This window comes from Choloepus didactylus, chromosome 13, assembly GCF_015220235.1.
Source record: "Choloepus didactylus isolate mChoDid1 chromosome 13, mChoDid1.pri, whole genome shotgun sequence".
Lineage (NCBI taxonomy): Eukaryota > Metazoa > Chordata > Mammalia > Pilosa > Megalonychidae > Choloepus > Choloepus didactylus.
Window position 1 is genome coordinate 96,171,326 of NC_051319.1, and position 25,520 is coordinate 96,196,845.

The following is a 25,520-nucleotide window of genomic DNA, read 5'->3' on the forward strand; positions in this document are numbered from 1 at the left end:
GGCAGTTTAATTCATTACTTTTTATTTTGAAAGATTTGCCAAACTCTTCACATCATGGCTAGAGTTTGCACGATTAATAAGAAGCAGCTTTTTCATGAAATGCTTGGAGGTGAACGAGTTCTCAGCCTGTGAGATACGAACATCCCATTGACTTTGAAGATTTCTCATGATTAAAGAAGGAAAAAAAAAAGGAGGAACATGCTAGAAACCTCATGAAGCCATCCAAACATGAGGAAAAAAAAATTTCACAAACCACTTTTTCTATTTTACAACTTTCTATGTCTCGCTCTTGATTTTGGCCTTTCTGCCCGAAATGGCTGCCCAGTCCCCAGTGCCCCGAGAAGCCTACATCTCCCAAAGGCAGTTAGGAGGAGAGAGCCCTGTAGCGAGTGGTGGTCCAACCCCCAGAGGCTCTGTGGGGTTATGGAGGACTGGTGGTCCTCAGCCCCCAAAGTGTGAACAAACAGCCTAATGTGGAAAGAAACTGCTGTGAAAGGTGAGGGGGGAAAGGGTGAGGAACTGGGTCATGTGCGAGTTTATATGTTTTCCTAACGAGGCCCCAGATTGTTTTCTCTCGGTGGCTGCCTCAGGCAAACGAGACTTGCTAGCTGCAGTTCTGATCCTGCAAGGATTTCTCCCACCTCTTGTCCTCTAGTCCCAGAAACATCCTTGCCAACATCATACATCTGTTACTTTCCTTTGCCCACCTCCTGGCCATCTGGGGAAGATTCCGCCAGGCAGCCAACACCCTGAAATAAAATTAACACAAAGTCTGATTCGGTGAGTGTTAGTTTCAAACAGAGAAGTAGGGAGAAAATCAGAAGATGCAAAGCCTGTTTAAGGAAGACAGGAGCAGATCAGAGTTTCCACCCATAGTCCAGTAAGACAGTGGGCAGTGTTGCAAATGGCAAGAGAAAAATGGGACCATTAGTGGGTAAGAGACCGTAAGAGAAGAATTACCACTAAGAATGTCATGACTTGGGTTACAATTTCCATTTTTAGCACCGTTAATGTATTCATTTAAATCTATATTAGCACCTTGTCCCCAGGCAGAACAACAAACCATCCAAACATTTTAAACTTTGGGGGAAACAGGAAGGGGAGGGTCAGAGAGACAGAATCCGGATACTGCGGCAGGAGGCATGGATTTAAATCACAAGATCCTTGTCGATATCCTCTGCAAAGCAAGAAAAGAGAGCAAAGTTAAAGTGGGGCTCCCGAGCAAGGGAGACGTGCTTCCCACGGGGTCCCTGGAACCCCCTACCTGTCCCCAGGACCAGGGGCCGGGCAACCTGCCCAGAGTCACAGGAAGTCAGGGGAGCTTTGGTCTCCCGGCTTTTGACACATGCTGCCAAGTTACACTTCCTGTTTCCTCCCTATGAGCCTGCCAGTTCCCTAAATAGAGCTTGGCACAAAGTGAGCGCTAATGTTTGAGGAAGGGAGAGAGAAAGAGGCAGTCAGATGGACAGAGGAGGGTCAGGAAGACAGCCTGAGAGAGCGATACCAAGCCAGACAGGCAGAGCAGACGGGAGTCAAATGGGCGGAGAGAGGACGGACACACAGATAGAACAGAGAGCGAGGGAGGGAGACCACAGCCCTCCTGGGGAGCACAGCAGCCCGCAGACCCTTTGCTCAGACACTCACGCTGCTTGATGCCGAAGCAGCCAGCCCACTCGTCCAGGGCAATGTACTTGTCGTTGTCCAGGTCACAGGTCTCGAAGAAGCGTGTGGTGCAGTGCTCCATGGGGATGAGGGGGGCACGCAGTGGGGCCAGCTCGGTGTGAGACAGGTACCTGTGGGGGAGAAGGCAGGGGAGGGCATGAAGCATGGGGAAGCCGCACACCCCAGCCTGGGGAGATGGCCCGGGGGAGTGAGCCCCTGCAGCACAGAAGAAAAGGATGCTCGCAGCAGGATGAGAAATCAGGATCCTGAGTCTACCCACAGTTCTGCCACTGACCTGCTCCACCCTGAGCCTCAGTTTCTCTATCCATCAAATAGGGGCAGGCATTGGCCATAATTTCTAAGGGCCCTTCCGGTTATGAGGTTCCGTGGGCTCAATAACAAAGACCTCTTGGTGCACTGAATTGTTCCTAATTGGCTAAGAGTTGAGGGCAGAGACACTTCAAGTTAAAATACTGAGCACTTCTGCTTCTGGCAGATCAAATCTGGTATGAAACAACAATGTAGCTTTTCTATTGAAAACACATGTATACAGGTGCAGATGCACAGAAAATGGTCTAAAGAGAGACAAACTGATAATAGTGTTGAGTTCTGGGGAGGGGTATGGGAAGGAACTGATGTTGGCAGGGAGAGTCAAAGAGAACTTTCCCCTTATCCATAGAGCTTTCTTTCTTTCTTTTTTTTTTTTTTTTTTGTATATTATTTAATGGCTGAGAGGGAGGCCCGTCTGTTTTTTATCTCCTCTGTATTCCACCCTCTTCTCCCTGCTGGCCTTGGACTCCCAGAGCATATATATGAGTTTTTCTTTGTTCCCCAGAGCCCCCAATTAGCTGTCCCCAAAATATTCTCCCCCAAGGGGCCCCAGGGAACAATGTGATCCCAATTTTCTCTCTAAATTCCAGATACCCAGCCCCACCCAACTCATGGAAAGCATCACACACTGTTTGAACTTGAAGGACAACCCCACCCCACCCCCTTCATTGTACTACTGGGAAAATTGAGGCCCAGAGGGGCCCAGGGACTCAGGCAAGGCCCCACTACAGCTCTGGGACAAGAAGAGGAGGAGAATGGGTCCCCTAGCCCAGGGCTGAAGTGCTTTCCCAGATGCACAGTCCTGGCAGCTCCATCTGGCAACTTCCCTCGAGGCCTCTTTATTGTGGTAAGACCCAATCGCTCAGCCTGAGTTCCACGTGTCCCCCCATGACTTCTCTCCCCTCCCCAGTGAGCGGCTCAGTTGGATTCCAGCCATGGAAACAGCCTGGGAGAGAAGCAGCTGGGAGCTTCCCAGAGCTGAGGAAACTCCCGCCACCCAGGAAGGCCATCCAGGTGGGCAGGAGCAAGGGGGAGCATTCCAGAGCAGAGCTTCCCCGGCCACAGCACTGCACACCACCCCCCGGCAGGTGAGCAGGGCTGCTCCTTCTTCATCAGGCTCCAAAAGGCACACAGCAAGAGATGGCCAGAAGGTGGTGACAAGGATGAACCCCCTGCCCAGCTCCTTATGGAGCAAACCCCCATGGGCACCTTCCTGGAAACTTTTTTATTTCTTCTTTCATTTGTGAGATGCAGATCCCTATGACCAAATCATCATACAAAATGTGAGCTCCATGAGGGCAGGCACAAGTGTCCGTACTGGTCACTGTTAAATCCCCCTGCCTAGAATAAAGCTTTGCACATAATAGACACTCAATAAATGCTTGTTAACTGGCCAACTGTTCTGCTGAAGGACCTTGGGTGTGCAGGCTACAGCCACCCCCGGGGACCCTGCTGCCCCACCTCAGCCCCTGCCACCCCTGGTGTCTAGCATTCCTTCCTAACCTACTCTCCCTCAACTAGTGGGTCCCCAAGCCCCAGCATGTGCAGGGTTAAGGAGGTATTTCAGTAGATTGTGACCTCCCTCTCTTTTAGCATAATGAGTGAGTATCTTACTGCTTTCTCCCTCAAAGTTCTGCATCCTTTCTCCGGATGCCTGTTCCTTCCTGCCCCAACCCCTAGGCAAACTGTGGGCTCCAGGGTCAGGAACAGTAGAGCTGCTCAGAGCCTTTCTAGCCCAAATCTAGAGCTCCTACCAGACCTAACCCATGACTCTGTCCACTCCAGGGCCAAACCAGAGCAGGTCGCTGGGGTCCCTGGGAGCCTGAGGTCTTACCCATCAATGGGATGCTGGTCCAGCTGGCCGAACTGCCAGTGCACGGGGAAGATGTACATGTTGTAGTTCTTCTCAAAGTCTCGGGCCAGCAGCTCCACAGGGTGGTCTCCGGCCTCCAGGCGCTTCTCATTCTCGTGGATCTTCTTCACCTGTTGGAGCCGAGAGCATTGCCACAAAAGGTCCAGGGGAGACCATGCAGGCCAGTGAAGACCCCTCCCACCGCTGACAGAAGGCCAGAGCAGGTGGAGACCAGCCAAAATCAAGGCTCAAAATGAGGGGGGAGCCCTGAGTACCTCTTTGTTGCTCAGATGTGGCCTCTCTCTTTAAGCCCACTTGGCGGGTGATCTCACTGCCCTCCCCCCATGTGAGACCTGACTCCCAGGGGTGTAAATCTCTCTGGCAATGCAGGACATGACTCCCAGGGATGGGTCTGGACCTGGCATGTGGGATTGAGAACACCTTCTTGACCAAAAGGGGGATGCAAAATGAAACAAAATAAAGTTTCAGTGGCTGAGAGATTTCAAATGGAGTCAAGGGGTCACTGTGGTGGACATTCTTACACACTATATAGATAACCCTTTTTAGGTTTTAAAGTATTAGAATAATAGAAGTAAATACCTGAAACTATCAAACTGCAACCCAGTAGCCTTGCCTTATGAAGACAATTGTATAACAAGGTAGCCTACAAGGGGTGACAGTGTGATTGTGAAAACCTTGTGGATCACACTCCCTTTATCCAGTGTATGGATGGATGAGTAGAAAAGTGGGGACAAAAACTAAACGAGTGCTTGCTTCGGCGGCACATATACTAAAATTGGAACGATACAGAGAAGATTAGCATGGCCCCTGCGCAAGGATGACACGCAAATTCGTGAAGCGTTCCATATTTTTGGGACCTAGAGATACCAATTAGTGGAGGGGGAATGATAATCTAATAAGAACAGATAAACTATGGAGGGTAATCTCAATGTTATGGGAATGCTCAGGAATGATTATGGTTTGTAAACTTTCTTGGATATAGTAAGATCATGTTGGAAGCAATAGAGTTATTTTAGGTTTTTTTTTTTTTCTCTTATTCCTTTGTTTTCTTAGGGGTTGTTAATTTTCTTGGGGTATGGTAGGAACATGTTGGAAGCAATGTAGTTATTTTAGATTATTTGTTTTTCTTACTCCTCTGTTTGGACATGGTTTATTAATTTTCTTGGGGTATGGTAGGAACATATTGGAAGCAAAGTAGTTATTTTAGGTTATTTGTTTTCCTTAATCCATTGCTTTGTTTGAAATGTGGGGTTTTTTTTGGTTGTTGTTTGCCTGTTTGTTTTTAATTTTTTGATAAACAAAGTTAAAAAATTGAAAAAAAATCAGTAGAAAAATGGGAGTAAAAACTAAATGACAAATAGGGTGGGATGGGGGGATGGTTTGGGTATTCTCTTTTCACTTTTATTTTTTATTCTTATTCTGATTCTTTCTGATGTAAGGAAAATGTTCAGAAATAGATTGTGGTGATGAACGCATAACTATATGATCATACTGTGAACAGTTGATTGTATACCATGGATGACTGTATGGTTTGTGAATATATTTCAATAAAACTGAATTAAAAAATAAATAAATAAATAAAATAAAAGATAAAAAAAAAAAAAACTAAACGAAAAATAGGGTGGGATGGGGGGATGATTTGGATGTTCTTTTTTACTTTTAGTTTTTATTCTTATTTTTATTCTTCTAGCATAAGGAAAATGTTCAAAAATAGATTGTGGTGACAAATGCACAACTATATGATGGTGCTGTGAACACTTGATTGTACACCATGGATGATTGTATGGTATGTGAATATATCTCAATAAAACTGAATTTAAAAAAAAAACTGATTTTAAAATGAAAAAAAATGCAGCTTCTGGGTTCTTGTTTCCCAGATTTAATTTAGGTCTGAGGGAGGGCCCAGGAATCTGCATTCAGCAAGTGCTTACTATGTCCACCAAAGTTTAAGAAACACTGACTCAGAATGGAAAATAAAAAAGGAATGGGGAGTGGGGGGAGTTTCTTTAGTTTACCACAGGGTTAAACAAAGTGAACAGGTCATTCCAGGACTTCTCAGAGCCTTTAAGATGTCAGTGTGTGTCATGAGCCTCCCAGGGCAGTGAGGAGAAGTCTGTGTCCCCCGTGTGTCCCAGACCCCGGGACATATACCGCCTTCTGGGTTACAATGTAGGCTCACAGTTGAAGGATACTTCTAGGGACTGTGGACCTCAGCCAGCCTGGGGCCAGGGGCAGTGCAGCTCAGAGCCAGGCAGGCACCACTTACTCGCAGCTTCTGCTTCTCGGTCAGAAGGTTGTTGTCCTCATCCCTTTCATACAGGGTGACCAGGACATTCTTGAGCCAGTCTCGCATGCGCAGGGGGAATTCGGTCAGCTCAGAGTCCAGGCAGGGAGGAATGTCTAGATGCAGAACAAAAGTGGTCAGCGCAGACCCCGACTCTCCCTGCCGGGGGCCCTCATGCTGCCCTGATCTCCTGAGCCAGTCTCCTCCCCCACCCTGTGTCCTCCTCTACAACCACTTCTATCCTTGACCTTGGCAAAGAGGTTTGTCCTCTCCCTTCTCCCCTTTCCAGGCCATAGTTCCTTTATATGACAAGGATCTAGTGTGGGGGGAAGAACACTCTGAAAATGGAAAAATGCAAAGACCTGTCTCCTGGGCAAAATGGTTCACTCTAAGTCAGCTGCCCTTGCAACTGCTGGGCCCTGCACCTCTCCAGGTTATGGCCCTGGGCATGCTCATAGGAGGCCTGGCTTAGCACGGGGGAGGGAGGGGAAGCCATGCTTAACCACCAGATCCTTCTTAGAGATCATGATCCCATCCTGGTCTCTGGAACCTAGAATCTAAGAAGGTCTGTACTGGAAAATTCACCCAAGTCCGCCCCTCTTAGTGGACAGATGTGGACACTGAAGTTACCATAGAGTGAAGGGGCTTTCTCAAGGCCATATAATCAGAGCCTCGTCTGGTGTCAGGGGAGTGTGGTTGCCTGGGACTCAGGGGTTTGTTCTTCCCTCACCTGTGTACCTATGGAAAGCCCCTCTATGGGTCGGGACCACTACCTTCTTGAGCTCCAGTGGAGTAGAAGAACATCTGTGATGGGAATACTAGCAGTTGGGTGGGTGGGCAGATGACAGCAAATGCCACTTGTCTCCTTAGTCTCACTGCCCAAGATTTTCCACCAACAGTTCCTCTCCCAACCCTCCTTCTCCAGGCCTGTGCCTTCTCATTTCGTCCTCTGCAGCCCATATTTGGAAAAGTATGGTTGACCACAGGAGAACCTTGTTTCCCCCTCTACCTTTCTGCACCCTGTACACCTGAGGTAGGTGAGCAGCTTTCCTTAGTGCCATCTGGTGCCAGAACATACCAGACACACTTGGATGTTGTCTTGCAGAGGAGAGCAGGTGTGGCCTTGAGTGTTTCAGATGATAGGGAGGCTGTCAACACCTTGGCCAGCTGAATCTGCAGCTGGGATCACTAATAAAAGGCCAGAAACAACTTGGCATCCTTTCCCTCAAACACCTGACATACAGGTTTCTAGAAGAGGGCAATTAATCCTATGTCTTAAGAGTGGCAGATAGGAGTAAAAGGGCCCAGGATAAGATAATGCTGCATAGCAGGGCCTAAGAGGAACTGGACAGGCATGCCCCTATTTTAAAGCACTCAAATTTAAATACTTTAAAAACATTTTGCAGGCCCAGATAGAACCTCAGTTTTGCTCTGCAGTGTTGAAGCAGGAAAAATTTGGGTTGGCCCTACATAAGAACTTTCCTATGATTAGAGAAAAGAAATGCAGTTGTTTTGAATGGTAGTGAGAATTCTCCCTAAACGTGTGCTTCCACAGTAGCTCATTCCTTCTGCAGGAAATGTCAGGAACTCAGAGCCGAGAGGATGCTAATCACCTCATATAAACGGGAACCCTGAGACTCAGAATGGGGAGGAGGTCTTCCCATGGAGGGGCATTGCCAGCACGAGGGCCAGTTGAGTGTCCTCTCCCTGAGACGGGAGGCTGCAAGGGCCCCAGGAGAGACTCACATTTGCAAGGCCCGATGTAGTCCAGGTGGAGTTTGTGGCCTTTCTTGGTGCCCTCCAGGGTGCACTTTGTGGCAAAGAAGTGGCAGGAAGAGTCAAAGGTCTTGTTGTCGTTGCTGCACACCTGTAGGCAAAGCATAGAACAAACCCCTCCTTCGTTGGTACCACCATCCTCACCCTTTCCAGAGACAGGGACACTGAGGGCCAAGCAAGGAATACAATTAGCCCAAAGTCAGACAGGGGCTTAGTGGTGGGGCTGGGCCAAGAACCCACTCTTTGGGCTTCCAGGCCAATGTTCAGCCCCTGCTGAAAGCTGCTATCTCTGAGCAGAGGCATGACTCAATCACAGCTGAGATGTGAGAAAACAAACCTGGAAGACATGTGAAGACTGAATTAAAATGGGGATGGGAAAAGGCAGTGTGCAGAAAAGAGGTTAAGAGCAGGCCCAAGATGGTTAACCTTAGAAGGGCCTGCTTGGGAGGTTGACCCTTGGCTGGCTTCTGGGAACTTGGCTGGTAATCAGCTCCCTACACTGTTATAGAAATTTCCTAAGTGATAAAAGGGACTCTTTGGGTTTAAACTGCTTGTCCAGGCACTGTGGTTTATGTTGAATGTCTGCTTTCCTTCTGGGAGTCAGGATTCTTGGGATGTCCTGGGCAGAGGGTGTCTGTGTGACTAGGCCACAGTTAAAACGTTGGGTACTGAGTCTCTAATGGGCTCCGCTAGGCAGAAATACACACATGTTGCTGCATTTTTGTTGCTGGGGAAGAGTTGCCCTGTGTGGCCCCTTGTGGGAGGGGGACAGCATGAGAATGCCTGCACATGGATTCCTCCAGACTCTGCCTGTGTATTTTCCCCTTAGGAGCCACTGTGTATCCTTAATGCATAACTGTAATAAATCTTAGCTGTGAGTGCAACTATATGCTGAGTCATGTAAGTCCTTTTTAGTGAATCTCTGAACATGGGGGTGGTCAAGCAGACATTGGGGGCTGAATGAGGGCAAAGGCAGTAGTAGCTGTACCAGGAGGACGGGGGCCTGTGTTGAATATCCTGCAGGTACTCAGTATCTATTGCTTATATACTCCACAGAGAGGATCGAAGGGCATTGGTGACCAATGAGATATACTGGGTGAGGAGGAGAAAGAATTCATGATGATGTTAAAATCTGGATCCCAGAAGATATGCTTTAATGGGGACAGATGAAGGTGGAGAAGCTCCATGAGAGGTTGTGGGAATGATGCTGGTACCAGATTTGCTGCCCTAAGCTGTATTGCAATTAGCTAAATGGTTGGTAGGTGCTCAATATATATTGACTTGGATGGATGGGTGTATGGATGGGTGAGCGGAGGGATGAGTGGATGGATGGATGGATGGGTGGGTGGTGGACGGATGGATGGTGGATGGATGGATGAGTGGATGGATGGGTGAGCAGATGGATGAGTGGATGGATGGTGGATGGATGAGTGGATGGATGGGTGAGCAGATGGATGAGTGGATGGATGGTGGATGGATGAGTGGATGGATTGGTGAGCAGATGGGTGAGTGGATGGATGGATGGGTGGGTGGATGGATGAGTGGATGGATGGTGGATGGATGGATGGATGAGTGGATGAATGGTGGGTGGATGGATGGGTGAGTGGATGGATGAGTGGATGGAAGAGTGGATGGTTGGGTAGATGGATGGATTGACTGATAGATGAATGAATGAGTCTTACTGGAGGTAGAATGAGTTTTGAGAGATAATAGAAAAATAAATAGTACTTATTTGGTACTATGTACCAAGCATTTATCTGACAAATTCCCACAACAGTCTTATGAGATAAGGACTATTTTAGCCCCCTTTTTGGAGATGAGAGAACTGAGACTCAGAGAGGATCAGCAACTTAGGTAAAATTCCACAGCTAAAAAGTGATGGAGATGGGGTTTTTTAAGTCAAGCAGCCTGACGCCAGAACACTCATTTTTGGACCTGATGCTTTGCTAAGCTGCTTCCCTAAGTACAGGAAGCCTCTACCTCAGTGCCTGCTGAGGCTGATATATTCTCTTCTGAGTCTAGCATAGAACTTGGAAACCTCATGGTGCTGAATAAATAAATACTTACGGGTTGCTGGAGAAATCAAGAGCTAGGCAGACTCACTGATGCACCACTTCTTTTTTGTATCTAGATCTAGTGAGGGACCTCTGATACTACAAGTCATAGAACCACCAAGCCAACAGATTTCTGGGCAGAACCTCTGTGCTCAGAAGGGCCCAGTCTCCCATCCCTCTGCCTCTTACCTTCTCAAACTCGCCAATGGGGGCAGGGCAGCTGGTGGGGTCCTGGCACACGCACATGGGGGTGTTGTTCTCATCCAGCTCGCACACCTTGCCGTGTTTGCAGTGGTGGTTCTGGCAGGGGTCTGGTAGAAAGCAAGAGCATGGAGTTAGCACCTCCTTGGCTAGCATGTCCACACCAACCCAGTCAAGGCCGATCCTTGGGCAGACAGTTCTGGGCTGTGGCCCCAAATCTAGGTGTAGGCAGCCCTGAGTCCTCCCTGTTCTGCTGATCCTAGCAGTCAGCATTTGGAGAGCAATTGGCTCAGTCTGGGGGTTAGAGGTTCAGACTGAGGTCAGGGTCAGGTGCTCATCTGGGAGCTGGATCTTTGGTCTGGGACCCAGAAACCCTAGAGGCCATACAGCCTACACCAGGATAGAAGCAACCATTGTGGTCCCAGCTCTTAGTTGACCAATCATAGCTGGACATTTCTGGATTCTGGAATAGACTTTCTGGAATGACTTGGAAAGCCCAGCTGTTGTTACAGAGCCAGGGAGTTGTGAGGCCCAACAAAAGACTTAAGTGGCTGTAGAGGAAAAGGGAGAAGCGCCCAGAGGTCCACGTGGAACAACAGAGCCCGGCTGTGTCTGATAAACACCGGATTAGTTGGGTGTAGAAGAGGGAAGGAACATGACTCAGTAGAAAGCCTTCTGTTCCAACAAACTCTATCCAGCTCTGTCCAAACACCTGCTATTCTCCTCAGAATGAGAGCCTTTTCCTGCTGATGCTTTTTTGGGGGGTATTTTATTCATCCTTTGTTAGATATCCACCCTGACAGGCACAGGGCCAACTGCTCTTGTGCTTTATCTCATAACCCTCCGATACTCCTAGGGCTAAGGTCTACCATCTTCATTGTTCTCATGTTAGAGATGAGGAAGCTGAGGCTTGGAGGAACTAAGCAAGCTGTCAAGGTCATGTGCATAGAGAGTGGACAAGACTATATTCAAACCCTGGTTGATTTGCCTCCAAAGTTCATGCTCTTTACCGCTTGGGTACAGTGCCTCTTTACTCTGAGGAATGGTGGACTGGGGCTGGAAGCATCGGTCACTTCTCTCCCTCTGGCACTAATGCCATGGGTAATGTTACATGACTTATGTCAGGATCCTGGGTCTCATTTCCTCAGGGCTGTGCGAAAATCAAATAAGCTAATGAGTATGAAAGCACTTGATGTATCCACAGGTCTGCTCCCATGTGGGGACTGGGCTGGACAGAGGGCATCAGGGAGCTCAGTGACCAGATGTGACCAGTGACCTCAGTGGGAATGTGAATCTCAACTTTGGAATGAGGACAAAGGTCACATCCAGCTGGGAAATTTCCCTTCCTGCCCTTCACAGCATGGATCGCCTGACTATAAATAGATCTCTCCCAGATTCCAGCGGACTGTGCACCAAAGAATACTCCCAACCTTTAAATCAAAGCTGTTTCTCCTCTGCAGCCACTGAGGAACCCGCCCTGCATTTCCTTGGGAAGGAACCTCACGTAGGCCTGTCCCCACCCTCCAGGCCCAGGCAGCAGAGGACAAAGACTGGGGGCATCAAGTCAGAGGGAAGGGACATACTTTCAGCCACCACCTCTTCCTCAGTTTCCTCAGTGCCTTCATCAAACTCTCCTACTTCCACCTGGACTGGGTTGGCTCCTACAGGAACCTGGGGTGGAGGGAGAAGAAGGAGTCAAATAAATCCCCACCTCCATGCTGGACCTGGAGGAGAGGGGTGGGGAGTGGTCAGGGACAGCCTGGAAATAACCCGCCTGAGGCTTGGGGTACCCACAAGGGGATAGTGTGAGACGAAGCTGGAAAGGTGGGTTGGGCACAGGGTACAGAGAGCACAAATGCTGGGCTCCAGAATTTAGATTTAATCCTATATGGATTAAATCTGTTTTGTACTGCCCTGGAATTCTGTTGGGATGCCTCAGAGGCCACAAGGGTGTTAGGGCAAGAGGGTATGCCGAGCCCTCCACCCCAGGCAGCCACACCAGAGCAGCTCCCCTTTCATCCGTTTTATGGAAGGGAAGACAATGGGTGATCATGGAAATAAAAATTGTACCACAGCCTGAAAAACAGAAAATTTCAAATCATGGCTGCAAACTGTGGGGTTCTAAGGAAGGTTTGGGAAGCATTCAGGGTGTGTCTGTGTCAGGATTTGGGGGATGCACAGGATTTACATGTGTGCTGTGTGTGCAAATGGGAAGAGGACAATTGTCTCCATTCCAGTAGTAAGACCCCTGGATTCCCCAGGGAATGGATGTGGGCAGAGAGGGGCCAGGGGTCTGGGGTCTCCACCCACGTACCTCGGCCACCTCAGCCACGGTCTCCTCCACCACCTCCGCCTCATCAGGTAGGGCTTCCTGCTGTTGCTGGAAAGAGAAAACGGGGTTTAGAGAGGGTGGGGCCAGGTTCAGGTTCACCTCTGCAGCACCTCAGGCCTGGAACACTAAAGCTGGGGGAGCTTGCAGAACAGCTCACTGGGATGGGTGAGGGGAAGAGAGCAAAGGAGAAGCCTAACATGTGGGCCCCAGGGAACACTGGAGCAGCCCCTCTTTTACGGATTTTATATCTGGGGTTTCTATCTAAGATTTAGCTTCAAAAAGCGTTTCTGCTGCTTTGAATTCTTATAGAGTCAAAAAACCAGTGATCCAGGGCAACTGACCCCATTTTGCAGATGGGAAAACTGAGACCCATAGAGGGATGAACACAATCAATTATAGCCAATGTTATTATCTTCCCCATAAGTATGATATTATTTTTATTTATTTATTTACTTTTGGTGATTCCTTTTTGCCATTTCAACTTGGAGTAGGAAGAGGTGAGAAAACATATACCTCAAGGCCCCTGGCCTGGTGGGACTGTTTCTAAAATTAATGCCAACCTTGCCAAGTCTTTTGTCAAAATCTACCAGCCTGATCAAGAGGGTCTCCCATCACTCACACCCCCTCAGTGAAGAGAGGAAGAGGGAATCACAATGGAAAGAAACTGCTCTTTTTGCCTGCCTGGTGATGCCTTCCAGTTTAGCTTTGGATAACACTCCTTGCCCTCCGCATACAATTCTTGGAGGGACTGCCTCTCAGACAAGGAGCTTGGTCCTCCCTGGCCAACAAGCAGGCCCAGGACCCCAGTCCAGCCAGACAGGCTCTTCCTGAATTTTTTCATCTTGATGCATTCTCTCAAGATGCATCAAGTGAAAACTGTTGGAGCGGATTCATTCAGATGACAATATCCCAGAGACTGTCCTTTCAGTTCCTGCCTCCCAGATCCTGGAACTGCCCTTACCCAGTCCTCCTCTGCGCCTTCCCTTCTATGATCAACCCCCATATCATTTTCCCCTAATTTAGTCAGATCAAAGTCTGACTTTGCTTGTAACCAAATAATCCTCACTGGTTTAGAAACTAAACCATCCCTTCCTCTGTGGTTTGACTCCCTTCTAACATCAACCCGAACAGAAGTCCTCTAGCTCTGCTTGAATGCCTCATATCACAGAGAGCTCTCTTCTTTCTAAAGCAATCCTCTTCCATTTATGGAGAGCTCTGACTGATGAACTTCACATTACATGAAAATCTCTCTTCTCTGAAACATCCACTCAATGGTCCTTAACCCAAGACAACAAGACAACCAATGGAAGATGGGGAAGCACAGTCCCTTCTGACCATCCAAGGCTGGCAGTTTCAGCAGCCCTGGACCTGGTGGTAGGAGATAAGCCTAAGAAGGTGTGATCCTCGGGTACTTACAGGGGCTGCCAAGGCCCTCCCGGCCAGGCAAAGGAGGAAGAAGATCCAGGCCCTCATGGTGCTGGGAACACTGTAGGAAGGAGAAATTGAGACTTTGGTGAGTGGGAGGTTTCCTGATAGAGTGTTCCTTCTGAGGCTGAATTCCCGTGATGCACAGGATAATTTTAGATGGCACAGGGAACAGCATTAAACGATAATGAACCACATGGGGAAATGTTGCTTCCATTCGGTTCTCTTTCAATTCTGATTGCATCAGAGAAAGTCTCAGTGTGGTGCTAACATGTCTTCAACTTCTCTGTTGACATTTATCCCAGCTCCCTTTTTACCAAACGGAGAGCAGCTGTGACTCAGAGCCTCCGCAGGAAACTATATCCAGCTGGAATTTGATAAAATTGCTTTGTTTTCTTTGTGTTTATTTTTACAGTTTCCTTCCATTTATGGCAAATGCGCACAGATTTTTCCATTTATGGTAATGATATAAAACCTCCTTTCTCAATAAATTCATTTCAGTTTTTTAAAGTGATTTAACGAGTTTGGGCAATGCTGAACCAGATCATCTTTAAGGCCATTCAAACCCCGATGTCTGAGGATTCCTTTTTTAACTATACCCCAAGCTCTCCTCCTCCTCTTCTTCCTCCTCTCCCCACCTCCCCCACCACCCCCTCAGTGGAAAAAGTTAATAGACCACAACTTCTTGCCAACTTGAGACAATGAGATCTTTACTCTAAAACAACAAACAATGGTCTTGCAAATGAGGATGCCTGCATTCTTCTCCTTTCTACCCAGAAGTGTCAGCCCTCTGGATTCTCCAGGGAAACTCTATCCAAATTCTTGCCGGGGTTATGTGTTATCTTTTTTCCCTTTCACAGCTAAAGGATGTTGGCTGAGATCTAAAAAAAATCCCCCTCCCCTGGTTCCTGCTACGACCGTCTGACGCTGAGCTGTAGACAGACTCTTATAAAATAAATTCATGTCTGTAAGGGATTTTGGAGCAGAATCTCCTTTGGTGATTCAACACCATGCCATGCCTAACTAAGGATCCATGGCAGGACATTTGATTTCTTGTTCTAACTAAATGGACTTCATTGCCAAAGAAATGGATTTAGGGAGCCCTAAAGCTACCTCCTTCATACTTCTGGGTGATCCTGGCCATCCTTCTTGGCCGCACAGAACCAGCTTCTCCCCCTGCCCCAGGACAGCCTGTCGGCCAAGGGGAGCAGCAGCCATGTCTTCCCTCTTTTGTCCCCCTAAACTTCATATCAGTCTCATCATTGCTGGTTCCTTCCGACACTTCCCCAGTGACTGAGCACCTCGGTGGGAGGTACCCTGGCATCATGAGAAAAATACTTGGCTTGGAATTAAATGCTAGAGATTCTTGCTATATACCTCAATGCTATCTTGCTGTGGTTCTAGGGTAAGTCTTTTGCCCTCTCTAGATCTTGGTTACCACTTGGTTAGAGTAGGTGAAGAAACTTTGGGGTTTCTTCCTGAGCGGTAGGCTAGGCCCTTAAAACACCCCCACAATGCCACAGGCACTGGCTAGTCTTGGCACACGCCATCACTACCTCTCATGTCACCCATCTTCGCTTGTATTAAAATATCTGGGTAGCAACAACAAGCAGAGGAAGAGCAGACTTTATAATTATCCTTTACTGGGCTTAAATCTCACTCCCTATGTCATGAAGTCTGCATGAAATAAAACAATTTAAAGGAGTTGAACTAGGAGCTTGGCATTGCTTCGCTATGGCCCCAACACCCAGAGGAGTCCAGCCCTCCCATTCCAGCTGGTTTCTGGAATGTTTCTCTCCTTCACACAGTTGTAAAGCTTGTTTCCCCAGGCCTAAAGGTGGAAAAATCTCCCTTCCTGTGTTCCCCTTTGGAAGACACAAACAAAACAACTCCTGCATGTAGCTTTGGACGAATGGAACAGGGGAGTAAGCATCAATGAAGGACTTTGTCTAAGATTGAAGTCAAAGGATCAAAGCAAGACTAGCAGCAAAAACAAAAAAAAGTCACCCTGCCTGGGCTTTCCAAGAAGCCCTGTCATTGGAGAAATACCCCAGCTGAGTCTGGAAATTTAATAAGCATCAGGTCAGAGAGTTGGAGAACAGATGCTTCTCTTCTGGGCAGGGGTAGCAGGCTCCCCTTCTTCAACCAGGGAGGGGATCTGCTGGCTCTTCTCTCCATCCTCCTCACCATCTTCCTGCACACCCACCTTGTCTAACACCTCCCTCCCTAGTGTCGCAGCCAGGAGAGAAAAGGAATTCAAGTCTTGTAGTGCTTTATGGTTTCTAAAACACTCCCACAAACATACTATCCTTTTGGAGCCTTCTAATGCACTGGAAGGTAGGCAGACAGGCATGGAAGGGTTCTTAGTCCCACTTTTCTGACAAGGAATCTGAAGTCAAGATGGAGAATGTACTTGGTCAATATTATGCAACATTCGGGCTTATCCCCAGGTGGCAAGCCTGCCTTCTCACCAAGCTGGGCTCAGCGTGCTTCAGTCAGGGTGAAGATGGGGGAGAAGTGCAGCAGAAAGAGTGTTAAGAAAAGAATATGAAATCTTGGAGTTACTTTCCAAAGTTTAAGTTCTTTCTGGTGCCCATTGCTTCATTCCCAGTCGCCGAACCTCTTCCCTCTGGATGATGGGATGGGAGGGAAGGAGAGCAGCTGGATTCTTCCTGGGCACATACCCACGACCCCTGCACACCCATGAAAGCTCTCTGAGGTTCTCTAGAACACCACTGGCCAAAGCAGCTAGGAGGTCATCCTACAAAGTAACCCAGCAAAGTCAGAACACAAGGCCAAACTCCAGTCCTCAAAACCTGGCTGTGCACACATCCTATTCCAATCAAGCCTAGGCCCAGCATGCCACGTAAAAATATGAAGATGTCTCATCCAACGACCAGACTCTCCCTATCCAATTGGCAAAATGGTATTATGTGAAACCTCTCCCTTTTGTATCTCTTTAGTTCACTGTTAGTGATGGTGCATATGTTTCTTCTTTTCAAAGTGTTTTCATAATCCAGTATCCCACTTGGGGCTCTGTGGTATAGCTGAGAAGACTGAGGCCCAGAGAGGGGAAGAAAGCTGCCCAGAGCCCCAGGGAGGGAGCGGCAGGGCTGGGAGGACCCAGGCAGGCAGACACCCCCCACCCATGCCCCGCCGCTGCCTCCTCACAGCAGCACACTTTCCCTCAGAGCCTGCCCCTCCCAGGCAGTCACCTGAAGAAGCCCAGCCGGGCTGTGAACCAGCCCGAGGTGCTGGGAGGGAAAGGACCCTGGGCCAGCAGAGGAGCAGGAGGTGTGTTTCCCTTGGCTTGATGGTCATCGATGCAGACACCCCCCACCCCTGCCCCGCCGCCAAAGCCTCCTGTTCCGCACATCGAGTCCCTTCCTTTTGCCTTTATTTGCTCTGGAGACGGCTGAAAACCCATCCTTGGCTGCCAGCAGGACCCGAAGTTGAGGTCACTTCTCTCTCTTTGGAAAGACACTGGGAATGGAAAAGTACAGCCAGCCCCCCAGTTTATCTCCCTTAAAAACATGAAGGGCCTCCCTAGGGACCTCCAAAGAGTCACAGAATGTCAGAACCAAGAGGAAATCTCAGAGTTATAGAATTTTAGACCACGTGTCTTGGAATCATATCTTAGAATGTGAAGCACACAATCTGAGCTGCAGTCAGCAAATCTGATATGAGTAGAAAGAGTATATGGAGCAGAGCAGCTCAACAGAACTTCCTGAGATGATGGAAATATTCTGTTTGCACTGCCCAATGTGGTAGCTACTATCCACATGATGTGATTGGGCACTTAAAATGTTACTAATGGAAATGAGAAACTGAATTTTTAATTTTATCTAATTTCAATTAAGTTAAATTTAAATAGCCATCTGTGGCTAGTGGCTACCATATTAAGCAGAGCACCCACAACTATTGTGGAGGTAGTATAGCTAAAGGTAAGTTCATGGGCTCTGGAGTCAGAGTATACAGGTTCAAATCCCAGCTCTGCTGCTTAGCAAGTACAGGAATTTTAGAAAGTGACTTTATAACAACATATCTACCTTGAGGGCTCAATGCTGTTGTTTCGAAGAGCATCTTAAAAATCTAAGGATCTCAGAAAATCCCCCCCCCCCCCACAACTGCAAGAATTTCAACTTTTTGTCTGTAGGCACTGGGGGGCAGAGGTGTTTGGGGTGGAACAAAGGAGACCTTGCTCAGCCTCCAAAGGACACAGTGATGAAGGCCGTTTCCCTTGGCTGGCCTTTAGTTGGGCTGCTGGCAGAAGCCAGGCCTCTGGCTCCCACTGTTTGGCTTGGAGACAAAGGGTTCCAAAAACATGTTCTGGTAAACAAGCCCAAAGTGAGGAAAACAAGTCTAGAGGTTAATAAAGGAGCCATGCGCCAGGCCTGCCAGGGATCCGGGACTTGGAAGGAGGGCAGATGGGCTCCCCTGAGGGGGACTGAGCCGGGCCAGGGAGGTGGCACTGCCTGGCCGCTGGGACCACACTGCACCCCTGCTCACACCCCAGGGAGCGGCCACAGCCACTTGGGAGGTGGCTCATGATGTGGAAGGCAGGCGTTCTGGGACCATGTCTTAGCAGCATTGCTTGCAGCTCACCCGTAAACTTGGGGAAGTCCCGTCTACTCCCTGACCTAGCCTACCCTCCACCCCTCTGTAAAATGAAGAGGTGTTTTTAGATCAGAAGTGTCCAAAATTATGTAAACCGGGGCATCTTTACTTTCAATAAGTCCTCTGCAGAAGTCCCATATATGAAACAGCTAAAACCATTTTGCATTTGTTGAAACATATGAATATACTTTCTATTCAATAAATAATCTTAAAATTAAAAAAAAAAAAAGCAGGTAGAAGTGGAGCTGAGATGGGGGCATGGAGTACTACGCACTCTGACACCCCCCTGAGACACTCCTGAGGATCCCTAAGTTCTCCTGGGAATGCAGTTTGAAAACCCTTGGGCAAGGTGGTCCCTAAATCTCCTTTTAGCTCTGAATTTCTGAGTCACCTCAGGCAGAGGCCTTTTAGATTATTACTTCTCCCAACTTACCTGTTGATTCTCTCTTTCCACTTCTAATAATTCTTGCTGGAAGGGAGGAAGCTCAGAGAAACTTTTAGGGTGTCGTGGGTACTCGAGCCTAGCTTTGGTGAGGTTCTTTCGGAAGTGGCTCCGGACTTTAAAGCTGAAATTAGCCTAACTGAGATTCCATAAAGGCATCCAAAATGCCACATTTCACCCTGGTTAAAGAGGCTCGGGGTGGAGCTTCAGCCTCTCTTCCTGTGCTCCCCCTAGGGGCCACAACTACAACAGAGGTGACCACAAATGGAGGGGATGAAAAATAATATCAAGGTGTCCAGGCTGTCACATCCGGAGAGGCCCACGAGATACTAAAGATAGCAAATACGTGGCACACATGCCTCCGCCTGCCCCTCCTGTGCATGTGGCAGACATTACTAATCAAACATAGACCTTTTTTCCCAGAACCTGGGGTAACTTCAAAATCCTGAACACAGTTCTTCTGGAAGCCACTACAAATGGATCGGTGTTGGCAAGCCATGTGAAAACTCTTTGCCATGCTTCTCATTTTACAGATTGAGAAATTGAGGTTCAGAGAGGGAAAAATAACTCACAGAGTTTATACAGCAAGCTGGTATCTAAGCCAAACTTCCAGATGTTTGGAAATATCTATATGTTCACCTTTTTTTTTATCTGATCCGACTGGATTCCTAATGCCATGACTACACAAGATGGCCCACAGAGATCCCCAAATGAGAGGGATTAATACCAAGCTCCTGAAAGGACCCAGCTCCAGAAAGAGTTGGGGTCTCAATTGATATTTTCCCAACAGACATCAAGCTTTATGACTTGATGAGTGAAAACAGTTAATTCCATCTAAGATGCCTCCTCCTAGATGAGGAGGAGGCTGTTTCTCTAAATATTTCTGTCAAGTCACTACTCACTGTCCCTGGCCCTGCTCAATGCAACTGTCCCTGGGGGGGTGAATGTCTGGATGTTTCCAAACATATGGAAGTTTGGCTCAGACACCAGCTTGCTATGTGACCTCAAGTGAGTTATTTTCCCTTTCTGAGCCTCAGTTCCTCTCTCTGTAAACCATAACTGAGGTCTGGGGGTATATATGTGTCCAAGTGTCCGTCTCCTTGAAATAATCTGTAGTTAATGTCTGACTGTGTCCACATGTGTGTTTGCACATCCAATTGTCTGTCTGCATAAGTTAGATATGGTCTTGAGAACCTATATGTGTGTCTACTTGACCCAGCATCTGTTTGTTTTGGCCCGTGCATGTGAGGGCCAATTTGCATATGCATCAAGATGTGTACCTGGAAATTGTCTGTTTTTAAGTCAAGGTATCATTCAGAGAGAGATATGTGAGTGGACGACTTTGTGTCTGCCCATTTGTGTTGATGCATTTATTTTTAGCTGCACCAGTGGGTACCTGTTGGTGAACTCAGTGTTTACAGTCTGTGTCCCTGTGTCTGTTCCTGTTTATCTCTGCACACTTATTTATCTAACTAACCTCAAAAGCCAATATTCCACTGTTTGCCTTATATCCTCAAGCTCTTTCCTCTCCTCCACTATCTCTGCCTATTTATAGCTTATTTTCAGCAAGGGAAGCTGACCTTGTGAAGCAAACCTTGGCTACAGTATTTGGTGGACGAATCTCTAAAGGCAGATAAAGATTTATGCAACCCAAGATACTCTAGCCCCTCCTTGCTTGTATCCTTTTCATCTTAGGGGATGGGATGGGTGGGTGTTAAAAATGCAGGCCAATTATGCCTTCTAATGAAGGCAGCATTTGGGATTTAGGTTCAGAGCTTCAGAACTTCAGAGCTAGAAGAATGCCTGAAGCTAGAACATCTAGCTTAGATCTCTCATTTAACATAATGGGAAACTGAGGCCTAGAGAGGGAAAGGGTCTTTCCCAAGGTTATGAACCAGGATTTAGAACCCACTTCTGTTGGTGCCCTTGGCCAATGCTCTTTTCACACTAGAGGGTACAACCCTCTTGGGAAATACACAAGAAGGTTCCCACATCAAAATGAATTTAAGCAATATATTTTTTTAATTATGCCTGTCAGCATATTTAAGGGAAGTTCTATACAAGCCCCAAGATGATGATGCTGCCAGAGGGGGGAAAAAAAAAAAGCTGAGAATGATTTCACCAATTCTTTGGATTCCATATAGCCATCAGTTCTAAAAACCCATCGCGTCCGGTTGGTTCTCCACAGTTTACAAAGTGCTTCCCTATGCATTATTCCATTTCAGCCACACAATATCCCTTTGAGGAGGCTGCCCTTATTGCTCTTTAACCAATGAGGAAACTGAGGCACAGAAAAGAGAAACAATTAGTTCAAAGTCAAGTGGCACCTTTGGGGCAGAGCTGCAACTAAAATCCAGGTCTTCAAACACCCTGTCTGGTGTGGGGAGTTTATCCCAGCCCATAGCAGCCCTGGGGTCCTCGGAGATCAGAAGGACAGTGCCTAGAGTTTGCTGTTGCCCTTGTATTTGGGGCTGGAGTGGGGGACATTCAAACTGAGGCTGATGTTCTCTGAGTGTTCCCAGCATGCCCTCCCAGCCAGCAGGCAGAGACCCTGAAAAAAAATGGTTACCGTGGCAACTCGCATTCCTCTGAGGGTGAGTCACAGCAGAGAAGAGCCTTTTGGTGGGTGGGACTTGGAGAAAGTTTGAAAAGTTGATTCCTTCTCCAGGCTTCCCTCTCCCACCCCTCCCACCCCCACCCCCACCCCCTACTTTGCTCCAGGCTTTGTCGATGTGGCAGCTGATGGCTGTGAGTTAACTCTCTCTTTCCCCCAACCACTCCCATTTGAAAATGTTTAATCCTCCTACAAATGTACATTTGCTTCCCCTCCGCATTCTGCCCTACTACACCCTTCACACCATGCTCTGGCCATTTTGGGGATCGTGCATCTCACTGAGAAGATCTTGGCTGAAGACTGTGAAAAATTTTTTTTTTCTCTCTCTGTATCTCTCTCCATCTCCCTCTCCCTCTCTCATAAACACACTCACACACACACAAACACACATACACACACTATGCAATTTTAAGGAACTTGCCCATTCAAGGCCCATTCAAGACCAACTCATAGATTCCTCCCAGAGACCTTCCTTTGGAAGATGCAGAGGCTGTCGGGCTGAGACCCTCCAGTCCAGCCTCTTGCTTTAAGACAGAGACACTAAGTGGAGAGGAGACACCTACCTAAGATCACACATAATATGTGTGCCTTAAACCTGGGGTCCTACCGAACAGTCTGATTCCTTTTCACTGTACCACCAGCACTTGGTGGGGTAAAGAAATTTATCCCTAGAGAATTGCTGGTGAAAACCAAGCAATTAGAATTAGAAATGAAAACCAAGCAATCAGAATTGCTGGTGAAAACCAAGAATGCTGTCCTTTCCTGAGGAAAATGTATGTCTCTCTGCTCCCTGCTGGGTAGACTGGTGTTACTGGAAGACGTGCCCCCTGTTCCTTTGGTGTGCTTCAAGACATGCAGGAAATCCACCCATCGGCTAACTGGTCAGTGGAGCTAATGAGGGTGAAGAACGGAAGGGGGCTTGTCTGAAGAAGACCATCACTCTTAACAGGCTGGACACCAGTCCTGGAGAGGGCTTACCCTTCTCAAAGCACAGAGGTGCAAGAAGGTTGCCCTGAAACTCTCTCTGCCTTGTCTTCCCCCTTTTTAGTCCACCTCCCCACCCCTTCCTGTTTCCCATAGGATCCAGTGCAGAGGCTGGATGGTATCTGATGTCTAGAACCTTCAGATCTAAAAAAACTAAGCGCTGCTGCTGGTGAGTTCCTCTGTTTTCCATCCTATGGAGTGCTGAGTGGGCCAATGTTTAACCCAAGACCAACTGTCTGATGGGGCCATTTTGGGCCAAATGGCACCTGAGTGTGTGTAGAAGGGGAGAGAGGGTCTGGGAGGGGGTAGAATGAGAGGGAGTCTTCTGGAAGTCCTGATCAAAAGGTGAAACTTTCCCCTTTGCTTTTTGGAGATCAAATTATCATTTGTGCAAACTCTGTTTTGGAAAACAGAGTCCCTGAACAGGAGGCAAGTCTAGGAAGTCTCTTCTCCTGGAACAGAGCAGGAGAGACTGGCCTCCAGCTGGGTCCCTGCCGCAGCTGTGAGCGGATCCGATTCCCAGGAAAGGAAGAGGCTGCCACATTTGCAAAGGGAGCAAAGAAGACAGGCAGGCAGCCTGTGAAACCAGAGTGGGGGGGGGGAACTCCCTAAGACGTAGTGAGATTAGCTTCGGGAAAGCAACAGGCAACAGGTCCAGGGGCGCTGCCCGTAAAGGAGGCAGTGATGGAACCCGCAGGAGACGTGCAACTCCCCATCCCCGACCTTCTGCACCGTTTCCCCTCCCTGGCACATGAGCTGGAGGAGTGACCCGGGGTGTACGGGCTGATGCACCTACAGAAGGGAAAGGCAGGCAGGGGCGGCGCATACCTCAGTGGCAGGCGGGCGGCAGGCAGAGCGCTCTCCGGGCAGTCTGAAGGTCTGCAGGAATGTGGAGGGGTTTAGAGACGGCAACAGGAAACCACTCAGAGCTCTGGGCTGGGTCTATCTCCCTCCACCCCGCCGTCCCTCCTCCTCTTCTGTCTCCTCCTTCCCTCCTCCTTTCCCCGGCCTCCTCCTTCTCCCCACAGCCCAAGTTGTCTCTGGCTTTCATTTCTTTCTTCCTCTCCCTGCGGTGGGCTGTCCTGAGCAGAGGCCCCAGCCCCGCCTGCCTCATCTGCCTAAACAGACCCTGGTTTGCCAGAGCGAGGGAGGGCCTTTCTGAACCATCGAATATTAGGCAATGCTGAGGAGGGCAAAGCAATCCGAGGGGGTTGTCGGAATGTATCTGTGGCAAACGGCAAGGCTAGGATTCGCCTATGTACAGACAAGAGAAGCTGCCAAGGGTGGCATCGTTGTTAACGGTTTGGGGTGTGGTTTTTTGTTTTTTGTTTTTAAACACTCTAATTGCTCCACTAATAGACACATAAGGGGTTAGACTTCTAGCTGGGGGACCTGTGTCATTAGTATGCAACAGATAAACTGACTGATGATATTGATAATAATTATACAAGTAACAATAGCCAGAGTTTTTATTGAGGACTTAATAATCTTCACAGTAACTCCTTGAAGTAGGCATTATTATTACACACATTTTCCTGATTAAAAAAAAAAAAGCAGAGGCTCATAGAGGCTAGAAACTTGCCTGAGTTCACCTGGCTAAAAGTGGTATAGGTAAGTCTTTGATTCTACAGTCTGATACTGCATTCTACTTGGTTCATTCTTATGCTACATGAATTGCTCAGTGCAACGGGTCTTGGTTGAATATCCCATGCCCATCGCTCTGGGAGGGACAAGAGTTAACTACCTGGTGCCTATCCTGAAGGAGCTTGGGGTCTTGCTGAGAGGACATGCCTTACACATGCTCACACTCACACGCGGCTTATCCTGGGGGCTCAGAGGAACGGGAGAGCCCCTTGGGTTGGAGCAGGAGGAGAAGTCCTCCCAGAAGAGATGGACCTTGAAGGATGTATTGGATTCAAATACCATGGAAAGAGCAGAAAATATTCTATGATAAACTGTTGCATCATATGGCCCCTGCTTCTCTCACCAGCCTCTTCTCCTCCTACACCCCTCCCTGCTCACTGCTCCAGACACACTGGCCTCCTTTCAGTTCTTCAACTACCCCCAAGTTGCTCCCACCCAGGGTCTTTGCACTTGCTCCTACCTCTGCCAGGAACACTGTCCCATCTGATTTTCCTGTGCCTGAATCTTTCTCAACCTTCAGGTCTCTGTGCTGTTGTCACCTCCTTGGAGCGACCTTCCCTGACCACCCAATTTAAGTCAGTCTCCTTGTCTCTCTCGCAGGCACAGTCCATCATCTTGCACTGTTTTATTTCCTTTGTAGCACTTTTCACTATCAGAAAGTGTTCGTCTCCTCCACTAAAAAGAAGCTCCACAGCAGCAGGGGGACAGCGTCTTGTTCACAGCAGGGTTCCATGTGCCTGAACAGAGCCCAGCACAGGGAAGCTCTAAGTCAGTGCTTTCATCAGGGAATGCATGCAATGTCGTTTATCTATCTGAAAAATCAGGCACTTGTCTCTAATAGGGTTCTAGCCCAGACCAGCACCCAACCCTGGCCTTCAAGAGGTCCTTGAACCTCCAAAAATTGAATGTAAACATTTAGATGTCTGTGTGTTTTTCTGCAGAGAAGGTCCATGGCTTCTGTGGGCTTATCAAAGGGGTCAGTAATCCAGTAAAGGAGCTTCTGCTCCAAGTGATCCCAAGGCCTCTCCCTGGTCCCAAAGCCAAGAGCTGATGCTCTGCCTTGGCTGTTCAAAACAAGCTGCTAGCTGAATTCCCAGATATCTGTTTTGACATCCGGACATGTATATATTTTTATAGGGTTGGTTGCTATAGCTCCCAGACATCATGAAGACTAAAATTGACTGAAACTTTGTGCTTTTTGAATAAACAAAGATGTCAATTCTGATAAGAATGAGTCAAGGGAACCATTTGCAGTCTTTACCTGAAAGTGGTAAGCTGGTTG

At 48.1% G+C, this 25,520-nt stretch overlaps 1 protein-coding gene and 1 non-coding gene across 3 annotated transcripts; one reads left to right on the plus strand and one right to left on the minus strand.

Annotated features, from left to right (window-relative positions):
* On the minus strand, positions 1-23,566 carry SPARC (secreted protein acidic and cysteine rich). Of its 2 annotated transcripts, none has more exons than XM_037801844.1 (10): positions 23,423-23,566; positions 13,929-13,998; positions 12,495-12,557; positions 11,764-11,851; positions 10,169-10,290; positions 7,896-8,016; positions 6,132-6,265; positions 3,827-3,975; positions 1,645-1,793; positions 1-1,177 (listed from the first exon to the last, which is right to left on the minus strand). In XM_037801844.1, exons 2-10 carry the CDS (start codon positions 13,983-13,985, stop codon positions 1,149-1,151), a joined length of 912 nt encoding a protein of 303 aa, XP_037657772.1. In that variant the 5' UTR covers positions 13,986-13,998; positions 23,423-23,566; the 3' UTR covers positions 1-1,148. The 2 variants fall into 2 exon arrangements, with proteins under 2 accessions (XP_037657772.1, XP_037657771.1); XM_037801843.1 differs by having other exon boundaries at positions 12,495-12,560; positions 23,423-23,564.
* On the plus strand, positions 4,611-4,717 carry LOC119508613. Its single transcript, XR_005211516.1, has one exon. It is a non-coding gene; the product is annotated as a U6 spliceosomal RNA (small nuclear RNA).
* Positions 23,567-25,520: the final 1,954 nt, after the last annotated feature.